The sequence below is a fragment of the Zootoca vivipara genome, chromosome 4 (assembly GCF_963506605.1).
Source record: "Zootoca vivipara chromosome 4, rZooViv1.1, whole genome shotgun sequence".
Lineage (NCBI taxonomy): Eukaryota > Metazoa > Chordata > Lepidosauria > Squamata > Lacertidae > Zootoca > Zootoca vivipara.
In genome coordinates, this window is record NC_083279.1 from 90,659,146 (window position 1) to 90,682,802 (window position 23,657).

The 23,657-nt window shown below is 45.2% G+C and overlaps 1 protein-coding gene across 4 annotated transcripts in view; it reads left to right on the forward strand.

The window, feature by feature from the left end:
- Positions 1 to 23,657, forward strand: part of DLG2 (discs large MAGUK scaffold protein 2) — an 863,264-nt gene that overhangs the window by 10,628 nt on the left and 828,979 nt on the right. For all 4 annotated transcript variants that reach the window (XM_060273906.1, XM_035114518.2, XM_060273902.1 and 1 more), the window contains exon 3: positions 11,181 to 11,312. In XM_060273906.1, the coding sequence (XP_060129889.1) occupies positions 11,181 to 11,312 (132 nt within the window). The remainder of the gene's footprint in view (positions 1 to 11,180; positions 11,313 to 23,657) is intronic.

The window sequence follows — 23,657 nt, forward strand, 5'->3', positions numbered from 1 at the left end:
TTCTGCTTGCTGTGCCTCAAACAGGATATTGAGATCAGGGGTTTTGTTTCTTTTAGGGAGAGATTGGGGTGGGGGTGGGGCTAGAGCAGGTGTCAGGAACCTTTGCCCTTCCAACTGTTGCTGAACTACAGTTCCCATCAGCCCCAGACAGCATGGCTAATGGTGATGCATGATGGGAGTTGTAGTTCAACCACGTCTGCAAAACCGAAAGTTTCCCCACACCTGGGCTAGAGCAATTCCCCCATGAGGAAAAGTGACAATATTTGGGTTTGTGTTTTTTTTTTTTAGTTTATAAAAGGCGAGTAAGGAAGAACATTACAGAGGTGTATAAGGCTGTGCATAGCGCAGAGCAAATAGATTGAATCTTCTCTCTCTCACACACATATAATATTAAAATTGGGGGGGTCATCCAATGAAGCTGGGTGAAGATTCAGGACAAAAGAAGTTACTTCTTCATACAGTGCAAAGTTAAACTAAGGAATTCATTTCCATAAGATCTACTGATTGCCACCAACTTGGGTGGCTTGAAAAGAGCAGTAGAAAAAAATTCATAAGGCTTAAGTTTTTCCCTCCCTGGTTGGAGGCAGTATATCTCTGAATGCCAGCCAGTGGCAATCTACAAGTTGTTGGGAGATCACTATGGCATGCAGGATCTCATTGTGGTGTGGGCTTAGTAAAGTACATCTAGTTAGCTGCTGTGAAAACAAGGCACCAGATTTGATGGGCTTTTGGGACTGATTCAGGAGGGCTCTTCTTTTGGAAATGTGTGACGGAGAAAATGTGTTTGCTTGATACTGCAATGCTCAAGAAAAGTATTGTTTTTAATGCCAGTAGAGGAGTAAAGTTTATGTCTTGCATTCATGGGGGGAAATATTAGTTAACGTATATAGATTGGTGCTTTTGGTGGGCTGAAAATCAGCTTGAATTATAGCACTTTTAGCTCAATATATGTTGACAACTTTGCTTTATGGGTAAACAAATGTTGCCCATACTTTTCAGTCCCCCATTCCCACTTAGCTCTTATGATGCAGATATTTACAAAGCTGCCAGATGGGAAACATCAGGTGGTCTAAAACTGTTTTGAAAGACAATACATTTTGGCTTCCTAATATGTTATTTTGCCCTTCTAATATACCCCCCCCCAATAATAATCCCTTCCCTGCTAATGGCTTTTAGGTGGCTCTTTGCAGACTTAACAAGGCAGTGGGGTCTGTGTCAGAAGTCCCATGTTATTGACAAGGCTTTAATTTTCTGCTGCATCACGTGGCAGTCTTAGCCTGTGTGGCATACCGTTTTGCCTTGCATACTGTTGAGATATAGCTCACGTTTGGATCATGGTTGTAAACAATAGCACCAAAATCTAGGGCTTATTCTGTTTGTTCTGCGGGATAATTGGATGACTGAAAAACACTTTAACTACAGGGATGCTCTCTGTGATTGTGCCGACAAAGAGTGATCTCACTTAGACATGGTGAGCTAGTTCGAATACAAAGTGGCACAGCTCACCCTGTTAAGAAATTGCAAAGCAGATGCAGTGGAAGAAATAAGCCATTGGGCAAGGCTGTGCCACACATTTACAGCTCCATCTATTGCAGGCACCTATTTCCTTGAGACTTATTCCCAGGTATGCGTGAATAACACAGGAGTCTCAGAATTTGTTTAATATAGTCTTTCAATCACCACTGAGAACTATATAGTTCTGCGGGTGGGGGGTGGGAAAATCAAATGGAGAAACTGCAATAAAAGGTTGCAGTGTGCCATGTTCCTTTTCTTCCGATCGCCAACATTTCACGGCCACTGAGCACGCTCGGTCCTCAGTCCTCATTTGAATGTTTTTGAGTTCCTCTTGTAGGGTTTTTGTAAATATTTTCCGCAAATCTTCGGGTTTCCTTTTGGCTACATGAGGACCATAACTCAGATAATGAGTTTACAATTAGTATACCAGATTCTAAGGACAACCCCCCCCCCAACAACAACTGCAGCTCCCATATTCATTGACGGAACATCTCTAGCATTTCAACTCCCAGTTTAGAGAGAAGAGCCTAGCTTCTAGAGACCCAGGGTAGGAGCTGAACCATCTAGAATGGCAAATCTAGCAACTCTAGAGTTGCCATATTTTGAAGAGCAGAAAAGAGGACACTATAAGAATTCTCATATTTTAAATACCCTTACTATAAGTAGGCTATAGAAGCTGTGATATATTGTTGAGGCGGGCAGGAGAAGAGAAGAAGAAAACAAGTCTTCAACCACCAGTTATGTCTATGTCTCATCCAGAAAGTATAACCAGACACATTCTGGCAAATTTAAAATATGCTAGTACAAAGTTGGTGTCAGTTTGCAATAGTTAGTTATGCTCTTCAGGAGCTCATAAGTAGGGATGGATTAATTTGTATACAGTACAGTCAAACCTCGGCTCCCAAACGCCTCTGTTTTGGAACGTTTCGGCTCCCAAACGCTGAAAACCTGGAAGTAAATGCTCTGGTTTTCGAATGTTTTTCGGAAGCTGAATGTCCGCCGCAGCTTCTGTTTGAGTCGGAAGCCGTGCCTCGGTTGTCGAACATTTCGGAAGCCAAACAGACTTCTGGAACGGATTATGTTTGACAACCAAGGTTTGACTGTATTTTGGATTGTCTCAGTTTCTTATTTCCCCAATCTTAAGTACAGTTCTCCTTACACATATTTCTGCATGCCTTTTTGCCAAGCATATGCTAGCTTTGTAAAGCAATTTCCAGCAATAAAATAACACATGTTGCCTGTTATTTTCAGTAGCGTGTGCATTTCAATACACATTTTACCCTTGTAAACACATTTTTGAACCCCTTAAATGGCTGGAGAACTTGAATCGCATTGCAAATTTTGAAGGGTGACTGAAATGTACTCGGAGTCGAGAGTGAATTTCATGCTCTTTATTCAGCTCATAGTCATCAAGGAGAAGAGGAGAAGAAGAATGGCTCTTTTCCCAAAACCATCTGCTTATATACATTATTTACACAATGGGCCTTGCGTGATTGGCTACTTCAGGGCTACACCTGTGGGCCAATTATATTGTGGATTGACTTCTGCCTGCAGCCTGATTGGCTGCTCCTACAGGCCAATCAGGTAGCAGATTCACTTCTGCCAGCCGCCTGATTGGCTGCTCCAGCAGGCCAATCAGGTTGCGGATTCACTTCCACCTGGAGTTGGATTGGGTAGCTCCCGCTGTTTCTGAATCCTATTGTTCTAGGATTCAGCTCAGTACATAACACCGACTTTTCCCAATTTGCATATTGTTTTGGAACTGCAAATTGAATGCCTGCCCATGAGGGTGTTGAATGTTGGCATCGCACAGACCCCAAGGTCCACCCCTGACACAGGAGTACATTGCTTGGGAAAAAGCCACAAAGAGGCTGGTCTGGTTCATAGCTAACTCTCTGCAATTTGCTTAGGGGAAGTATATCCTGTCATGCAAGGTCTGTGGCTCAGTCAATGAACTTTGCATGCAAAAGCCCCCAGGTTCAATCCCCAGCATCTCCAGGCAGGACTGGGAGAAACCAGTGATCTGACTCTTATTACAATGCAACTCCCAATAGGTACTGGACAGGGGTCAAAAACCAGACTTCCTGTTGAGTGCCTTTATAATCAACTACTGTGCAGTATTCTACCGATATACAAGCTGTGCACAATGGCGGACTTTGGGCTCTCAGCTTCCAGTGGTGCTGTGTGCGCCTCTTTGTGCTCCATTCTACAGAATTATCACACTATCCTAAGGCCACCCAAGCAACTGGATATTCATGTCATGGAACTGCAGAGGGAAAACCTGAAATTACGTAAACCACGACACAATAATAAACTCATGTTTATAATGCATTTGCATTCCCCCCCCCCCCCGCTTGAGATGGATTGCTGCAGCTTAGCCACTCCAAAGCTAGACAGCATTTCTACCTTGTTAGCTAGAATTTAAAATAATCTGATTAAAACGATCCAATTGCGTTCTAGGGCTACAGTTTGCGCCACTTTAGCTGGTTAGTATTTTGCCTCCCATGTTGGCATAGGCTCGCCACCTTTAAGCACTCCCTCCTCTTGTGCCTTTTTATAGCACCCGAGTCGCCGAAATGTAGTAGATGAACACTTCTCCTACCAAGGAGACCAAGTAGAAGGCAAAGTTTTGCCTGTTTCAACACCTTCTTGCTATACTGTTATTAAAAGGCATAGGAGCCAGGCAAGTTTAAAAAGGAAAGTTGGCAACCCCAACATTTATTCCATGAAGTATGTGGGGAGGGGACCCTCTTTCCAGGGGTGGAGGAAGGGGGGATGCGGTGGGTACTGGTCATGCCAGGTTTCACCACTGAGGGGGGTGACCAGGGCCGGATATAGGTGTGATGAGGCCCTAAGCTACTGAAGGTAATGGGCCCCTTTATATGTCCAGCTGTCCTTTGTCAACAACAAATTGTCGCCGTTTTTTTGTGTTGAATATATGCTATATGGTAATTTATGGACCTAATAGGTATCTAAAGCCATTTGCACATAACAAAATATGTATGTGCTTTCATTTTTGATTATTGCTTGATTATTGCTTTCATTTTATGGATCAATGGTCTTCTTAGATCAGGCATCCCCAAACTTCGGCCCTCCAGATGTTTTGGACTACAATTCCCACCATCCCTGACCACTGGTCCTCTTAGCTAGGGATCATGGGAGTTGTAGGCCAAAACATCTGGAGGGCCACAGTTTGGGGATGCCTGTCTTAGATAGTGAAATTCATGTTAAATTGCTGTTTTAGGGGTTGTTTTTAAAAGTCTGGAATGGATTAATCCGTTTTGCATTACTTTCTATGGGAAAGCGTGCCTTGGTTTTGGAACGCTTTGGTTTTGGAACAGACTTCTGGAATGGATTAAATTTGAGATCCAAGGTACCACTGTATATAGAAATGAGCAAACCAGTGATATTTTCGGGAGCAGTTTAGCAGGAGGGGCCCATTGGTTACGTCATAGGAGCCTACACAACACAAAACACTGTTGCTGTATGTAGGTTTTATTTTATTTGTTTTTTATCTTACATTTTGGAAATGTACATCCAGGTTTTTTTTCTTTTAAATTTTGTTGGGGGCCCCAAGAGAGTGGGGCCCTAAGCTATAGCTTGTTTAGTTTATATGTAAATCCGGCACTGGGGGTAACAAAATGCCAGGTGGCACTCATCCTGAGTCCTGAAGCTCCCCCGAGCCACACGTCTCTCCTGGGAGAGATGCGGTGGCTGGGTGCACGCAGGCTCCGTGCTGCCCAAACAGTCCGCCAGCTGCCTCCCCCCCCCCCCAGCTGTAGGACGGCTGAGTGGGAGGAGGCAGGCAGACTCCGGAGGCCCCGAGGTGCCAGAGCGGCTTTCCTCCGCCGCCGCTGCCTCTTTCCCACCCCTCAAGCTGCTGTTAGCCCCGTGGTGTGGGTGTCCCCCTCACCCACGCCAGGACTAATAAGATGTAGGGAAGATTCAGCAAACGGTGTGGAGTAAAAATAGTTATACCATATTGACCCAATCCCCCACATCCACAAACTGGCTTGAATGCAAACTGAGCGGAGCCTATATTTGGGAGCAGTTTATACTCGGTTGAATACAGTATGTCTTATATGGAGTCAGGCTGTTTGTCCATTTTAGCTCAGTATTATCTAGGATGACAGGCAGTGGCTCTTGAAGGTCTCTAGCATAATCTGTTGCTGGCTATTAAGTGGAGATGGCCGGGATTGAACCTGGGATCTTGTCTGTGCAGAACGTGTGTTGCATCACTGATCTATATAGCTAGGGCTGAGAGAATGTGCCTATTTCAGTTTCTCCCGGTTTCTCATTTTTTCCAATCTTAAGTTCAGTTCCCCACATTTTCACAACAACATGCCATTATTATTATTATTATTATTATTATTATTATTATTATTAGCCGTCATGAAAACTCGCCAGCATTTTAGTGCAACTTCCTCCTAATATACACATATCTCCATGCATTCCCCCCCTAATATACAGTTTTCAAAAGCAGTTTCATTTCCGCATGTCTCTCCACACACCCTGCCGATGTATACATTCCATGCTCACTGTAACCCATTCTATATTCATTTTTGTGTTTTTGTGGTTTTGGATTTTTAGAATTGTTAGTTGCTTGGTAGCCAAAGGTCTCCAACTGACAAATAACACTCTTAAAAAGACAAAAACAAAATATAATAATAATAATACAGTGGTACCTTGGGTTAAGAACACAATCCGTTCCGGGACGCAGTTCGTAACCTGAAATGGTCGTAACCCGAAGTGCCATTTTGCGCATGCGCAAACCACGTTTTGCACGTTTTGTGCGTTTTGCGCATGCGCAAACCACGTGCACCACTTCTGCGCATGAGCAGAACGTGTGTGCGGTGAAAATACTTCTGGGTTTGCGGAGTTCGTAACCCGAGTTGTTCGTAACCCAAGATACGACTGTAATAATAATAATAATAATAATAATAATAATAATAATAATAATAATTTATTTCTACCTCGTCCATCTGGCTGGGTTCCCCCAAACAAAAACAGCAGCCACAGGAAGTTTTGGCACTACCAAACTCTGGCAGCTACGTACAAATTACTTGGTTGGAGAACGGCATTGCGAAATCTGGAGAAGTGCAAATTATAAAGGATGACTGTGTTTTGGTTTGCATATTGTATTAGACAGTGAGAATTTGGCAGGTTTGCCTTTAAATGCAAACTGAATGAAATCCCCCCCCAGTAGTAGCACTTCTTCAGAATAAAACACCTCCCCCCCAAATATCCCTATGATCCCCAAACACCATTCATCTAATTGAATTCAAGGCTCTCATGCCCACCCTCGAAAGTAAAAATCATGAGATTTTCTCACAGATGTCTTGTAGTTTGGCCTTGAGACACTGAAAACAATTGTGTCTTTGAAGGCTGGAGATTTGTTTGCTTCGATTGCTTTTTTAAAGAAAAATTAAACAATAAAACAGTTACCAGTGGGTATATCTTGGGAACAAGTAGATGATTTGTAGGGGGAACTGTGGGAGGAATTTACAGTGGGAGATGTGGTGGGTTTTAGCACTTGAGAAATGTACATTTGCAGTAATTTCTAAATTGTGGGCTGGGACACCCTAGACTTCAAGTATGCTGTGGGGCCCAAAAACAAACCAGAACTTTAGGTTTGTACATTTAAACTGGATTAACACCCTTTGTCCTGGAGCAACGAATCCACGTAAGAAAACAGCCGTGGACTTCTTGTGCTTTGGAAAGGGATGGGGAAAATGCATGAAAAGTGGGTTTGCTAACAGAAAGACATGTAGAGAACCCTGGTAAGCAAAGTGGGGTGAAAGCAGGGCCGGATTTAGGTTTGATGAGGCCCTAAACCACTGAAGGTAATGTCAACGACAAATCGTCACTGTTTTTTTGTGTTGAATATATGCTATATGGTAATTTACAGACCTAATAGGTATCTGAAGCCATTTGCACACGTTGCCATGCAACCCATCCATGCAGAATGTAGGCACCCTATATATACAGGTAGAAAGGAGCAAACCAGTGATATTTTAGGGAGCAGGCTAACAGGCGGGGCCCATGACTTACATCTTAGGAGCCTACACAACACAAAACACTGTTGCTGTATGTAGGCTTTATTTTATTTGTTTTTTAAACTCATATTTTGGAAAGCGCATCCAGGTTTTTTTCCCTTTAATTTTTTTGGGGGCCCCCAACAGAGTGGGGCCCTAAGATATAGCTTGTTTAGCTTATACGTAAATCTGGCACTGAGGATGACAACTGTCTTGCAAGCAAACCAGGATGTATGCTCAGTGAAGATTGGAGGTAATCCAACCTCCATCTAAGATTTGTGGAAGCTAATCAGGATGAATGCTCAATCCATAAATCATCTGGAGGGACCCAATAGCGCACAGATTTCTGCATGCACAATGAAAATTTCCCACCTCTCCTCCGCTGGTGCATCCCCTGAATCTGTTCTGGGGGTTCCTATAACAGATTCTAAGAGGGTATGGGGTTTGCAGAACGAGGAGGGGGAAATTCCATTGTGCAAGTGGGAATCCTTGCATTCTTGCATCTTTTTAGTAGAATACTGCCCCTCACTGTGCGGCCCTCAGCAGCTGCTGCCTGAGGCAGCTGATTCTCGCTGTCTAATGATAGAGCCGACCCTGGTTGCAATTGGACTCTGGTTACAAGGGAAGCATCTCTTGGGCGTCTTTAGGCTGTTTCCCTCCTGTTAGTCGAGGGAGTTTCTGGCTTAAACATGAAATGATTGTGTGGTTTTCGAGGCTTGCAGCCAACTGATTGAGTTGCAGAGAACTTTTAAGCAGGCATAATGGGAACGATGCTCATTTGAACCAAGAGAAAGAGTGCAACATTAATTACAAATGCAAATATGTTTGAGTCCTAAGAATAGCTGCCTTTGTGCGCTATAAATATCCAAGGTAGAGCTAATCATCTATTCTCACCCAGTGAAGGGAAAGAATCCTCAAAAGCTCCTACAATCAGATGTGGGTCTTACATAAGCAGGGTTGCCAACTGACCGGAAAAAAGCAGCTCTGCCTGCTCCTGTGCTTATTACAGAAGCTTCATTGGCAGAACCCATCTGATGGATCTTTTCATGGCATGTGCCCAAATATAAGGGATATTCAGAGGAGTGTGTTGGAATCATTAAAATTAAAAAACCCAACAGTTACCTGTTAATTGCTGCTGATTAAACTACTATCAACTGGACTCAAAAATTAGCAACCCTATACACAAATATGACATTTACTTTAATTGGTAACTTCTTTAATCCTACAGGATTTAGTCAACAAATTAACCTTGGTTATGCATTGCAGAGAGAGTTTTGTGATACTTATTTTTGTGTGTTGTTCTTATCATTTGACAATATTTAATCTGTAAGCAATTGTGGGAAAGGAGCTACATCCCCCCCATAGCTGCCAAGTTCTCCCTTTTTTTAAGGGAAATTCCCTTATGCTGAATAGGCTTCCTCGCGAGAAAAGGGAAAACTTGGCAGCTATGATCCCCCCCCCCATTTTACATCAATAGTCAAGATTTTGTGGAGTGACAACAGAGTTGCAAGAGCTTAGTCAACAAGCTGAAAGAGGAAATGAGGTCTTCAGTTCAAATATAAAAGCTAAATTGTTTGTCGGGAGCCGAATAGTGAATAAGATCATGAGTTTGGATTCTGGGTCCAATTTCAACCGTCACCCCCAGATGGCAAAAAAACCCCAACCTCCAGCATTCCAAGGATGCAGAAGTAGGAGGAGGGATTGAGAACAGAAGAATATAGTCTTCTATTGTTTACAGAAGAAAACTGTTACTGAAATATGTGGTGCTATTGTGTTTTGGGGGTTGTGGTATCATGGTGTTGGCCTGGAGTTCCCAAGCAGTGTTGATTATAACACAACATTTTAGGACTGGTGACCTAAGGCACACCTATAGTGGGGCAAAAAGCCATTATCTTGATTCAGACCACAGATGATAGAATTGAACTGCTTCATGAATTGTGAGCCATCAGTTTCACAGTAGAGTCTCCTTTGAAGGGTTATCAAGCAGCCAATACTGATCAGTAAAGTAACGTATCAGGTAACCAGGATTGTTTGTTACCTGTCCTTGATAAATCTCCGTTTTGCATCTATTTTTGCCCCTTCGGGGATGCTTTGTTAAAATGTTCTTGGTGTGACTTGCTAGAGCTGCCATCCTCCAAGGTTCAGCATTCAGCCCTGCATGTTTAGAATTGCAGAATCATAGAATTGTAGAGTTGGAAGGATCAACCCCCTGCAATGCTGGAATCCTTCGCCCAACATGGGGCTCAAACCCACGACCCTGAGATTAAGAGTCTCGTGCTCTACCGACTGAGCTATCCACATGCAGAACCCAATATAAACCACCGTATTGGAATTTGCAAGTCTAGGGAGAACTGCCCTTAGCTATACATTACAGGAGATGCACAGTTGCTACTGGTCCACATCTTTCCCACACGGGTCCCCCTGGTAATGTCTCATAAAAGTGACATGTCTTGTGATGTCATCATGGTCAGCATTCCTCCTCTCCAGTTCATTGATCACTGTATGTAGGAGGTGAGGAAACAAATAACTTCCTTTTACCAGGGACGGGACGAGCCATGCATCCCCTGTAATAAATATCTAGGTAGGCCTTTAGATGGTTTGCAAACCAAAGAATTCTCCAAAGCATAGCTAATGCAAGTCATGCTTCTTAGCTGTGCCTTGAAATCTCCCAACACCACTTCATTTCCTATTTATGCAAGGCCTGGGCTCTTAAAATAATCATCAAAGTCATGGCAGACTTTGGAGCACTGATTCATTTTTGAAGTGGTTTTTGGCACTGAACCAGTTGCTTGCCTCTCTAGTGTGTTATTTTGCGCTGAAATCCCAGCATAGAGAAGTCAATGGGAAATTCTGAGAACCAGCTGAGACCAAATCACTAGGAAGAAACCTGAAAACGACATCTAAGGCGTTTTACACAGTGAATTTTTGTTCTCGCTGCATTTCAAGTCAAATTTGCCCATCACTGTACCCATTGGTACCCATGGGCTGGTGTGTGTTGAAGTCACCTGCCGTGGGTGGAGTCTGGGTGTGTGTGTGTGATGTCCTCACCTGATGGAATTGCCTGATTGGTTTCCCACCCCAACCTCCGCCTTGGGAAATTGTGATGGAAAGGAAGGCTTCACATATCTGGGATTCAGTGTGCTTCAAGTAACAAAACTGTGCTCAAGCTGGCTTGAGGTTGGCTTGAGGGAAGCCATGTCAAAATGCAGTAGTTTACTAGAAATTGCAGGACAAGTCTGGATCCTGTGTAATCTCATGTGTACATGGATGCCTTACATGGAAGATCTTAGAGCAAGATCTTCAGAAGCCGCTGCAGGGAAGAGATGGAGTATGACCACTTTTGGGACTGGGAGGGCGATGATTTCTAAAGCTGTCACAGCAAACTTCATTGTGTTGTACTTTGATTCTGATGATTCTGGTGGTGGTTTTATTGTACGATTGCTTTATTTAATGTGTGGTGCTACTGTTCCCTTTCATCGGTCAATCAATAATCTGTTCCTTCTCCTCCTCCTCCTCCTCCTCCTCCTCCTCCTCCTCCTCCTCCTCCTCCTCCTCCTCTGTTTTGTTACTCTCAGCATTTTCAAGCAGGTTAACTACTTTTATAACCTTGGGTATTTTTATTTATTGTAGACACGGATCGAGCTTTAGCACTTCTGGAAGATTATTGCAAGAAGCTGAAAAAGCCAGAAGAGCAGCCACTGAAAAAGGCCATTAAAAAGGTGATGGGCATCTTTAAAAGCAGCTTATTCCAGGCATTGCTAGGTACGTAAATCCGGCTAATGCTTATTTTTTCTTCATGGTTGTTATGATTCATGCAATTGGGTGCTGAAGATGTATGGCTCTTAGATGGCTCTCATAGGTTGGCTTTGTTAATGGGGTCATGTGAACAACTAGCCTGATGTGGAGATGTTCTATGCAGAGTCTAGTTTATTAACTGTGGTCGCTATAGGTGGTAATCACCATAAAGTAAAGAATTTGAAAGACCACCTTCTTCCTTATACCGTGTTTCTCCGAAAATAAGACACCGTATTATATTTATTTTTCCTCAAAAAAACACACAATGGCTTATTTCCAGGGGATGTCTTATTTTTTTATTAAGTATGGTACAGTTTAACCTACAGTGGTGCCTCGATTTACAAATTTAATCCGTTCTGAAGGCACCTTCATAAATCGAAAAATCTGTAAATTGAAAAATGCCATTGGAAATGTGATTTCCCATAGGAATGCATTGAAAATGGAAAAAATTCGTATGTCGAAGCAACTCTATCTAAAAATTTGTAAGTCAAAAAATCCCTATCTAAAACTGCTGCGGTTTTTTCCAGATGTCGAGACATTCATAAGCGCATGGCCATTACCCCCATTCGTAAGTCGAAAAATTCGGTTGTCGAGTTGTTCGTAGGTCGAGGTACCACTGTACAAGGTTAAACTGTCTATCACTATGGCTTATTTTCGGGGCATGGCTTATATTCCTTGAATGCTTAAAAATCCTGCTATGGCTTATTTTATGGCTACGTCTTATTTTCGGAGAAACAGGGTAGATCATTTCCGGGCTTAAGATAACAGAGGTGTCGCTTCTGGTGGTTTCACTACTCTCAGAGGTTTGGAAGTGGGCAATGGCAGCTTGTGAGAGAGCCTTCTAGGTGATGGGTCCACAAATGTGGAGCTCCCTCTCTACAGAGGAGGGGGCTCCATATCTTTCCAGCTTCTGAAAATAGTGGTGTTGCCCTCCTGAAAATCGAAAAATAGGTTTTGGTGCCTCTCTTGGCAGAAAACATGACCTACCTATTTTTGATTCTACCGTAGTGTTAAAGGCGTTTGCTTGTTTGTTTAACTCTCCTATCTGTTTTTATATGCTGTAATTTGCTTATCATGAAGGATGGGTTAGAAATATAATAAAAATAAATGGAGATGTGGAACCTCCCTCCCTCTCCCTCCCTCTCTCCCTCCCTCCCTCCCTCCCTCCCTCCCTCCCTCTCTCTCTCTCTCTCTCTCTCTCTCTCTCTCTCTCTCTCTCTCTCTCTCTCTCTCTCTCTCATTTCCCTGATGTAAAAGGCCCTGCCACCCCACCAAGCTGCTGTCTGCTCTATTATTATGGGTACCTATAAACTTCCCTGATGGGGCAAATAGAAACTTTGGGGAAATGTTTTACGTTGGGAAAATGATTCAGTTTTGGCATTGGGGGCACAGTTGCCACTTGTCCAAATTTAGAGGTGGAGGATTCGATAATGGATCTCCATTGTTGCCCTGTGGTATAGTGGTTGCCTTGTGGTGTAGTGGACTCGTAATCTGGTGAACCGGGTTCGCTTCCCTGCTCCTCCACATGCAGCTGCTGGGTGACCTTGGGCTAGTCACACTTCTCTGAAGTCCCTCAGCCTCACTCACCTCACAGGGTGTTTGTTGTGGGGGAGGAAGGGAAAGGAGATTGTTAGCCGCTTTGAGACTCCTTAAGGGTAGTGATAAAGCGGGATATCAAATCCAAACTCCTCCTCCTCCTCCTCCTCTTCTTCTTCTGTCTGGCCAAAAGAGGAGGTTGAAGACATGCTTTGCTGTGTCTCTGGGAGACAGAGAGATTGTTCTGCCGAATATGCTCGCCCTTGGAGATAGTAAATGTCTGATGGTTTTGATAGGGACAGGCAATCGCCTTCCTATTTGCTCTGAAAGTGTTCAGAGAGCTGAGCATTGCAATTTAAGAAAAAGAAGAAAAATTGTAGTGACCACCATCACCTCCTGCTCCTCTCCTTCCATAAGACCAAATAGCTGACCATGGGAAATGTGGAGATGGAAGTAGCAGGTACTTGTTGAGACCTTCTGGAGTGCCTGTTCCAATCAAAATCCCTGGTGGGAATCTGATGCTCTGGGACTTTCATTTTGAAAGAAATGGGAGGTGGAGTGTTTGTGTGATTCTGGGTCTGTTTCTGGTCACTGATCATAGACTTGGCAGAGTGCCTTTTCCTATCACCCTCTCCACTTCCTCCTTCCTCACGACATGTCTGTTGGCATCAGGGAAGGAGAAAGGGTAGGAAGTGGTGAGAGGTCCTTGCAGAGGGTCTGACAGAAGCAAGGTGGACATAGTCTTTTCTGATCCTTCTTGGAAGAATTCAAGCAGGTATCACCTTGTGGTCTTGGAGACAGAAGGTGACAGCCATCTCTCTTGTTTGTCTGTATGTGCAGGGCATAAATTTCCATGTCAATCAATGCATGTTTTGTCCTTGAGGGAATGCTGGTAATATATTTCCCCCCAAAATGCTTGCTTTCAAAACTGCTACAATAGTGGTGTTGTTGTTTCCTGTGATTTTGGGTTTTTCTTGGTGTGGCTAAGATGTTTTGTAAGTGAGAAAAAGGAGAACTGCGTGAAGCAAAGCTTTCCTTCCATTGTGTTGTTCATCACTTGTTGCGATAAACATGAAAGAATTTCCCCAGCCTGTTGATTTAATATGTTTTTTTTTAAAAAAAATATCTATAAAAAATCACAAATGCATTTATTCTCTCCATCCACCCACTTAAGATGACCTTTCTTCACTCCCGTGGTGCTTTTAAAACTTTATTACGGAGATTTCGAAATGGTGAAACATGCATAATCTCTCATTACAAAATTGTTTTGCTCTTTGAATGCCTTAGATTGGCTGATACTCAATAAGTGACTGTCCGACCACATTCCAAGGTTGTAAGAGGATGCTGTTACATAATAAAACCTGATTATTATATAATCGGTACATATAATAATCACACTTCTGACATCTGTTTGGGACCACTTTGATAGGCTGCCTCGTAATATGTTTTTGCATTAAAATTCACACTAATGTCACATGCTCCCTGTGCTTTGGTTTTCTGTCTTTGTTGTTGTTGTTTAGTCGTTTAGTCGTGTCCGACTCTTCGTGACCCCATGGACCATAGCACGCCAGGCACTCCTGTCTTGCACTGCCTCCCGCAGTTTGGTCAAACTCATGTTCGTAGCTTCGAGAACACTGTCCAACCATCTTGTCCTCTGTCGTCCCCTTCTCCTAGTGCCCTCAATCTTTCCCAACATCAGGGTCTTTTCCAAGGATTCTTCTCTTCTCATGAGGTGGCCAAAGTATTGGAGCCTCAGCTTCACGATCTGTCCTTCCAGGGAGCACTCAGGGCTGATTTCCTTAAGAATGGATAGGTTTGATCTTCTAGCAGTCCATGGGACTCTCAAGAGTCTCCTCCAGCACCATAATTCAAAAGCATCAATTCTTCGACGATCAGCCTTCTTTATGGTCCAGCTCTCACTTCCATACATCACTACTGGGAAAACCATAGCTTTAACTATACGGACCTTTGTCGGCAAGGTGATGTCTCTGCTTTTTAAGATGCTGTCTAGGTTTGTCATTGCTTTTCTCCCAAGAAGCAGGCGTCTTTTAATTTCGTGACTGCTGTCACCATCTGCAGTGATCAAGGAGCCCAAGAAAGTAAAATCTCTCACTGCCTCCATTTCTTCCCCTTCTATTTGCCAGGAGGTGATGGGACCAGTGGCCATGATCTTGGTTTTTTTGATGTTGAGCTTCAGACCATATTTTGCGCTCTCCTCTTTCACCCTCATTAAAAGGTTCTTTAATTCCTCCTCGCTTTCTGCCATCAAGGTTGTGTCATCTGCATATCTGAGGTTGTTGATATTTCTTCCGGCAATCTTAATTCCGGCTTGGGATTCATCTAGTCCAGCCTTTCGCATGATGAATTCTGCATATAAGTTAAATAAGCAGGGAGACAATATACAACCTTGTCGTACTCCTTTCCCAATTTTGAACCAATCAGTTGTTCCATATCCAGTTCTAACTGTAGCTTCTTGTCCCACATAGAGATTTCTCAGGAGACAGATGAGGTGATCAGGCACTCCCATTTCTTTAAGAACTTGCCATAGTTTGCTGTGGTCGACACAGTCAAAGGCTTTGGCATAGTCAATGAAGCAGAAGTAGACGTTTTTCTGGAACTCTCTAGCTTTCTCCATAATCCAGCGCATGTTTGCTATTTGGTCTCTGGTTCCTCTGCCCTTTTGAAATCCAGCTTGCACTTCTGGGAGTTCTCGGTCCACATACTGCCTAAGCCTGCCTTGTAGAATTTTAAGCATAACCTTGCTAGCGTGTGAAATGAGCGCAATTGTGCGGTAGTTGGAGCATTCTTTGGCACTGCCCTTCTTTGGAATTGGGATGTAGACTGATCTTCTCCAATCCTCTGGCCATTGCTGAGTTTTCCAAACTTGCTGGCATATTGGGTGTAGCACCTTAACAGCATCATCTTTTAAAATTTTAAATAGTTCAGCTGGAATATCATCACTTCCACTGGCCTTGTTATTAGCAATGCTTTCTAAGGCCCATTTGACTTCACTCTCCAAGATGTCTGGCTCAAGGTCAGCAACCACACTACCTGGGGTGTATGAGACCTCCATATCTTTCTGGTATAATTCCTCTGTGTATTCTTGCCACCTCTTCTTGATGTCTTCTGCTTCTGTTAGGTCCTTACCACTTTTGTCCTTGATTATGGTAATCTTTGTACGAAATGTTCCTTTCATATCTCCAATTTTCTTGAACAGATCTCTGGTTTTCCCCATTCTATTGTTTTCCTCTATTTCTTTGCATTTCTCATTTAAGAAGACCCTCTTGTCTCTCCTTGCTGTTTTTTGGAAATCTGCATTCAGTTTCCTGTATCTTTCCCTATCTCCCTTGCATTTTGCTTGCCTCCTCTCCTCTGCTATTTGTAAGGCCTCGTTGGATAGCCATTTTGCTTTCTTGCATTTCCTTTTCCTTGGGATGGTTCTCGTTGCTGCCTCCTGTATAATGTTACGAGCCTCCATCCATAGTTCTTCAGGCACTCTGTCCACCAAATCTAAATCCTTAAACCTGTTCCTCACTTCCACTGTGTATTCATAAGGGATTTGATTCAGATTGTATCTTACTGGCCCAGTGGTTTTTCCTACTTTCTTCAGTTTAAGCTGGAATTTTGCTATAAGAAGCTGATGATCTGAGTTACAGTCAGCTCCAGGTCTTGTTTTTGCTGACTGTATAGAGCTTCTCCATCTTTGGCTGCAGAGAATATAATCAATCTGATTTCGATGCTGCCCATTTGGTGATATCCATGTGTAGAGTCGTCTCTTGTGTTGTTGGAAGAGAGTGTTTGTGATGACCAGCTTGTTCTCTTGACAGAACTCTATTAGCCTTTGCCCTGCTTCATTTTGAACTCCAAGGCCAAACTTGCCAGTTGTTCCTTTTATCTCTTGATTCCCTACTTTAGCATTCCAATCCCCTGTAATGAGAAGAACATCCTTCTTTGGTGTCATTTCTAGAAGTTGTTGTAGGTCTTCATAGAATTGGTCAATTTCACTTTCTTCAGCACCGGTAGTTGGTGCATAAACTTGGATTACTGTGATGTTAAAAGGTCTGCCTTGGATTCGTATCGAGATCATTCTGTCATTTTTGAGATTGCATCCCATTACAGCTTTTGCCACTCTTTTGTTGACTATGAGGGCCACTCCATTTCTGCTACAGGATTCTTGCCCACAGTAGTAGATATGATAGTCACCCGAACTGAATTCGCCCATTCCCTTCCATTTTAGTTCACTGATGCCCAGGATGTCGATATTTATTCTTGTCATCTCATTTTTGACCACATCCAGCTTACCTCCACTCATGGTTCTTACATTCCAGGTTCCTATGCAATATTTTTCTTTACAGCATCGGACTTTCCTTTCGCTTCCAGGCATATCCGCAACTGAGCGTCCTTTCGGCTTTGGCCCAGCCGCTTCATCAGCTCTGAATCTACTTGTACTTGTCCTCCGCTCTTCCCCAGTAGCATGTTGGACGCCTTCCGACCTGAGGGGCTCATCTTCCAGCGTCATAACTTTTATATGCCTGTTGTCTTTGTCCATGGAGTTTTCTTGGCAGGGATACTGGAGTGGCTTGCCAGTTCCTTCTCCAGGTGGATCACGTTTAGTCAAAACTCTCCACTATGACCTGTCCATCTTGGGTGGCCCTGCATGGCATAGCTCATAGCTTCTCTGAGTTATTCAAGCCCCTTCGCCACGACAAGGCATTGATCCATGAACTTATTCCTTTTAAAAAAATCTGTTGTGCGTTCGTTGATTTTTGTCCTGAAAAGTTGCTTAGAACTCTGAATATTCACAGTGCTTGTGGTGGGTTGCAAATGTTAAAATCTAACGAAACAGAACCAAAGAAGAAGCCAAAAACTCACCAGTAAAACACACACCACAGCAACAACAGCAGCAAACAAGATAACTCAAAGCTTAAAACTCATAAAAGCATCTCTACTCTCCAAAAGCTAATATTTTTAAAGGCAAGCGTTTCACTTAAGCAAAACCAAAGCAAACGTTAAGAGGGTTGGGAATGAAGAAGATGCAGAATTGCCTTGAGGCGGCGGTTTGGAAGGAGATTAATAAATCCAAGTTGTTAAAAATGAATAATGCACCAACTAGGGCTGGAGGTTTTAACTGGGATGGCTGTGACCAGTGTGCCTGCTTACTCTGCATCCAAGGGCTACAGCTTCCAAGGCCCTTCCTGCTTTCTCTTCTTGGGCTCTTTATCTTTAAATCAGACTCTGAAGAGCAGAAAGCCATTCAATTGAAGGAGCCTTCAGAGAGAGAGAGGGCTGAAGATAATTGGCAACCTTAATTCCTTTCCCATTGTGGCTTCCCAACAATTGATACAAAGAGGCATATTGCCTCTGAACATGTAAGCAGAGCAGTGCTGGTTGAGGCCAATGACCCACTTAGTCCAGAATTCTGTCATCTTAGTGTCCGAGACCAGATGTCTATGGGAAGCTCATAAGCAGGACTTGAGCGCAACAGTGCTCTCCTCACTTGCAATTCTCAACTATTGTTTCATCCTATATAATAAAGTCCCTGTGTCTCTGCGTCCAGTCCCTGTGTCCCTGTGTCCGCGCTAATGCGCATGTGCCCCACGGACACAGGGACTGGACGAAGAGGCGAGACGAACACACACACACGCTCTCTCCCCCCCTCAACCCTCTGCCTCCCGTTCCCCTGCGGCGGCGGACCAAGATGGCGGCATTGGGCTCCAGGGCCGCAGCGGCGGGAGCCCGGTCCGGCTCCCGTCGCTGCCGCCACGGGCCGCGGCCCCGGAGCCCGATGCCGCCATCTTGGCCCACCGCCTCCTCCTCCTGACAACCCTATCTAGCCTGTGGGAGGAGCGGCGGGGCCGCGGCCTTCCCTCCCTCTCTGCGCTTGGCCGCGGGACACGACAGGAGAGCGCTTTGTTTAATTGCGTTTCTGGTGCGCCCCGCGGCCGAGTGTAGAAAGCGAGGGATGGCCACGGCCCCGTCGCACCTCTAGCGCCCGTTTTCTTAACGGGCTGAATGAGACTAGTTAATAATAATCCGCCACTCATCTGACTGGGTTTCCCCACTGGGCATACCACTTCTGATCGTGGAGGTAGAACATAGCCATCAATGGTTAGTAGTGACTGGTAGCCTTATTCTCTCAATTTCTCATTTTACCCGTCTTAAATTCAGTTCTCCACATTTGTGCAGTGATTTGCAATTTCTTAAAAAAAATCCTCATGAAAATTTCCCGTACCTTTTGTGCAATTTTCCCCTTGGACGCATTTCATGCAAACAATGTTCCTCTCTCTCTCTCTCTCTCTCTCTCTCTCTCTCTCTATATATATATAGTATGTTATTATTTACACTAATGCGGTCATTTCTAATGCACCCTTTCTGCCAATGCATGCATGTCTGTGCACATTGCTGGAGATCTGCATGAAAAAAAGTGTGAATTTTGTAGGGCGATTGGGTTTCAGTTCACTTCTTGGTTTGAGAAGTGCGAATTAAGGAATTTCTCATTAAAATGCAAATGAAATTGAATTTGTCTCCCATGTCTAATGGTGGGGCCGGCTGCAGTTCCAGAAAATGCGCAGGCGTGCTGTGTGGTGACCCCAGAACTGCGACTAGGCTTTTTGAAGGTGCAGCTTATAATTATGGGGAGGGGAAATCCCACAAATACTGGGGCCTGGATTTCCTTTCCCTTTGCATTCAGCCCCTGAACCTTAGTAGAGATGCTTCTAAGCAGCATTATTTTTTAAGACATATCATGTTTCCCTAGCAGAGGAATCAGGGCTCATTACTAGGTTGCTGTAAGAGTAATAAATATGAATGAGGCCTTGATTATAGAAACAGATGAATAATTGAAACAGAGAACTGAGAGGCTGGCAGAGCCATGGCTAGAGGGTAGTTTATCAGAGGATGCTCTATTATATAGAATAAGTGCCATCTTGGCAATCTCAATCCACTCAACCATGCTGCACCAAAACAGGCATCCTACACTGGCTGGCTGTGGTCTTCACACCCATTGAAGAAATATTCTAGGTTTTTAAATATAATAATACCCTATCCATCTGGCTGGGTTTCCGCAGCCACTCTGGGCGGCTCCCAACAGAATATTAAAAACATGATAAAATATCAAACATTAAAAATTTCCCTAAACAGGGCTGCCTTCAGATGTCTTCTAAAAGTCAGATAGTTGTTTATTTCCTTGACATCTGATGGGAGGGTGCAGGGCCGGCTCTAGGTAGACCCCCGGTGGCGCAAGGCACCACGGCGCTGGTCCGCCAGGAGGGCGTCGCGAGCTGCGCCTGCCCGCTGGCCGGCCGGTCCGCCGGTTCAATGCGCAGCTGTGCCCGTGGCAGCCGCGCTGCGCGCTATGCCCGTCCGCCCACCCACCGCGCTGGGAAACGGGGCGGGGGGCGCCGGAGGGATCCGTTGCTCCATGGCGCCAGGGGCGCTTAAGATGGCCCTGGGAGGGTGTTCCACAGGGCGGGTGCCATGACCGAGAAGGCCCTCTGCCTGGTTCCCTTTAACCTCACTTCTCACAGGTAGGGAACCGCCAGAAGGTCCTCGGAGCTGGACCTCAGTGTCTGGGCTGAACGATGGGGGTGGAGACTCATAGCTGCCAAGTTATCCCTTATTTTAAGGGATTTTCCCTTATGTTGAATAGGCTTCCTCGCGAGAAAAGGGAAAACTTGGCAGCTATGGGTGGAGATGCTCCTTCAGGTATACTGGGCCGATGCCATTTAGGGCTTTGAAGGTCAGCACCAACACTTTGAATTGTGCTCAGGATCATAGCACCAACACTTTGAATTGTGCTCGGGAACGTACTGTGAGCCAATTTAGGTCTTTCAGGACCAGTGTTATATGGTTTTGACAGCCACTCTGAGGCAAAAGTAGGCAGGGCAACAGCTGTGTGCCTTAGCTCGGTACCGAAGACCCATGCAAAAGTCCCAGGTTTCTGACAACAGCATGCGTTTCTTCACACGGCTGGGCAAGATGCATTGCCATAGTTCAAGGATGCGTTCCAGTCAGGCGAAAAGGCACGACCAATGGGGCAAGGGCGTTTCCCAGCCAAAGAAACGCACACAGTAGAAAGCAACCTTTTCATTGTCAAAGATAACATCTACAGTCACATATGTAGAGCTCTGGATATCTTCGCACACCAATCTAGCGTCTAGGCAGTGTCAGGGACGGGCTGGATGGCAAAGAGTGGTGGGAGATGACAGGCCAAGACCCACCCCCCACCCCCCGCAGGGAGGACACAGAAGCAGGAGGTTTGAGTGAACATGGGGGCTCAGAATAAGAAAGCCATTCAAGGGACAGGGCTGGATGCCGAGGGACTCAATACGGGCGCAGACTCTGACAGAGAGGAGCCAGATGCTGTTTGGGTTGCTCAGTGGCTGGGCAATCCCTCTTCTTCTCCACTGGCTTCTCCTCCTCCTCCACTGACACCCAGGTCACAAAGAGCCTTGCACATTGCTGAGCAATGGGCCAGACAGGTCCAGAGGGGGGTCCCTCCCCCTCGCAGCAGTTTACGACAGCTTGGGACGAGCCTAGGAGGAGAGGGACCAGATTAGCTTAGATTGAACTCAGTTGTGTTTTTACTTTTGTGAATAACAGGTGATAGCACATCACGTCTCTCAAGTCCTCTTTCCTGACCTGTGGATGAACCTGCCTTCCTGACAGGTTGATAGGCAACTATTCGCACAACAGGGGACCACTTTAAGTACCTTCCACCAGTTTATGCACCTTCCGCCAACTGGCTGCTTGCACGTAACCAGAGGCTATGCCTGCATGGAAGCTTCCTCTGCTCATCCCTTTTCAATCCCTTCCTGGTTCTGGGAGAAAGTGGTGCAGAAGAGGGCGGGGGAGCACCTGGCCCTTCCAGCCCACCCTCTGCTCCCCCTCCAGCTCTGAAGCTTCCCCTGCCTCAGACTCTTGCCTTATGGCTGATACAGGTCCCACCAAATCACTGACCCTGTCTGCTGAGTCAGACTCCAGCCCCGCTTCCCCTGCTGCACACTCATCAGTGTCTTGCCCGTCCCTGACATTGGCATGGTTTGGAGAGGCTCCCGGGGGTCCAGATAGAGTTCCCTGTGCCTTGGCTTCCTGCCCCTGCCTTAAAAGGGCAATGGTGGCAGGGGTGGGTGGGGGATCCGAATGGGGAGAAAAAAGGGATGCAGGTAGCGTGCCAAGAATTGCGTGTCTGCTTTTCCCCACTGATTGCCATCTCTCAGGGATGCTTTGGTTGAGATGTCTGCATTGCAGGGTGTTGGACTAGATCAGGCATCCCCAAACTTCGGCCCTCCAGATGTTTTGAGACTACAGTTCCCATCATCCCTGACCACTGGTCCTGTTAGCTAGGGATCATGGGAGTTGTAGGCCAAAACATCTGGAGGGCCGCAGTTTGGGGATGCCTGGACTAGATGACCCTCAAGATCCCTTCCAATTCTATAATTCTATTATTCTGTTATTTCCCCCCACCTTCTCTCGGCCCAAGTGCATTTTCCCCCCTCTCTCTCGCAGGCCACCTTCTCTCACGCCCCAGGCATGGCTCCCCTCCGCCTCTCTTACCAAGTGCATCCCTTCTGGCCGCACACACACACACCAAGCGTACTTGAGCAACTGCCACACGCATTCAGAAAACCCACTCCATGGGCAAAGGAAGTGAGAGAATGGTGTGATTTCTGACCCCCCCTTCCTCCATGCACCCAGACATTGCAAAAAAAGAGCCCCATCATGGGTTAGTAAAGAGAATCCTGAGCAAGATGGACCAATGGACTGAGTGGCTATAAGGCAACTTCCTGTGTTGCTATTATTACCCCCCTATATTGCAGGTGGGGTGGGGGAACCTGAGGCTGAGACTGTGACTTCCCAAGTGAGTTTCTGGCTGAGCTTAGATTCAGACGGGGGACTTCCTGACTCGTAGCTCAGCTCCTAGCAAGCCACCATGCAACACCAACTAACTAGATGAATGAGCTGGCACAATATTTGTAGATTCTCCTCCCCCCCCTCCTCCTCTCAGCCACCTTTTTGCTGTGTACATTTATCATTAAGAAAAGTGCATGGTTTTCCAGCTTAGGGAGCTCTGCTGGGGAACGAGGAGATTTATCCGTGATATGTGTGAGAGCGCACAGAGTGCATTTGTGTGGAATCATCTCTATAAAACATCATTTTGTTTTGAGCGGGAATTAATGCTCCGCAAATAGCTGTAATCATCTTACGCAGCATTAGGTAAAATCTAATCTCTATAGGGTTTTTTTCTGAAACGCCGATAAACCCTGCCTCTAAAGGACGACGCATGTCCCGGATCCTTTCAAAACACACACGCCAGCTTCATTCTCGAGCTTGTGTAACCTCCCTCTGCGTTTTTTTCAAAACTGGGGCATTTGCAGTGTTGCTGTGAACTGAAAATGTACACTTTCAGCTTTTCTCGGTACATGATCTTCCCAGCAGCGGCAAGAACAAGAGAAAGGCCACTGTATCTGGTTTGCGTACGTGCTTTTGGAACAGAAGACTGATGTAAAGAGGCACTGTGGCACTTTTTGTGGCTGGCAATGTAGCTTATGTACATCAAGTTTATGTGTGCACATTTCATTTTATTCATTTGAAGTGCGCCGGGGGCACTATAGATGCTGATTCACTCCAGTTCCCATAAACTCCAGCCAGCATGGTCAGTGACCAGGGATGATGGGAGTTTTGGCGCCTTGTACACCTCCTTCCAGCAATTCCTGAAGGCAACGTGATGACAAACTGCTTTCCTTTGGACCACATCAGCAAGCCCGAGGGGGGGGG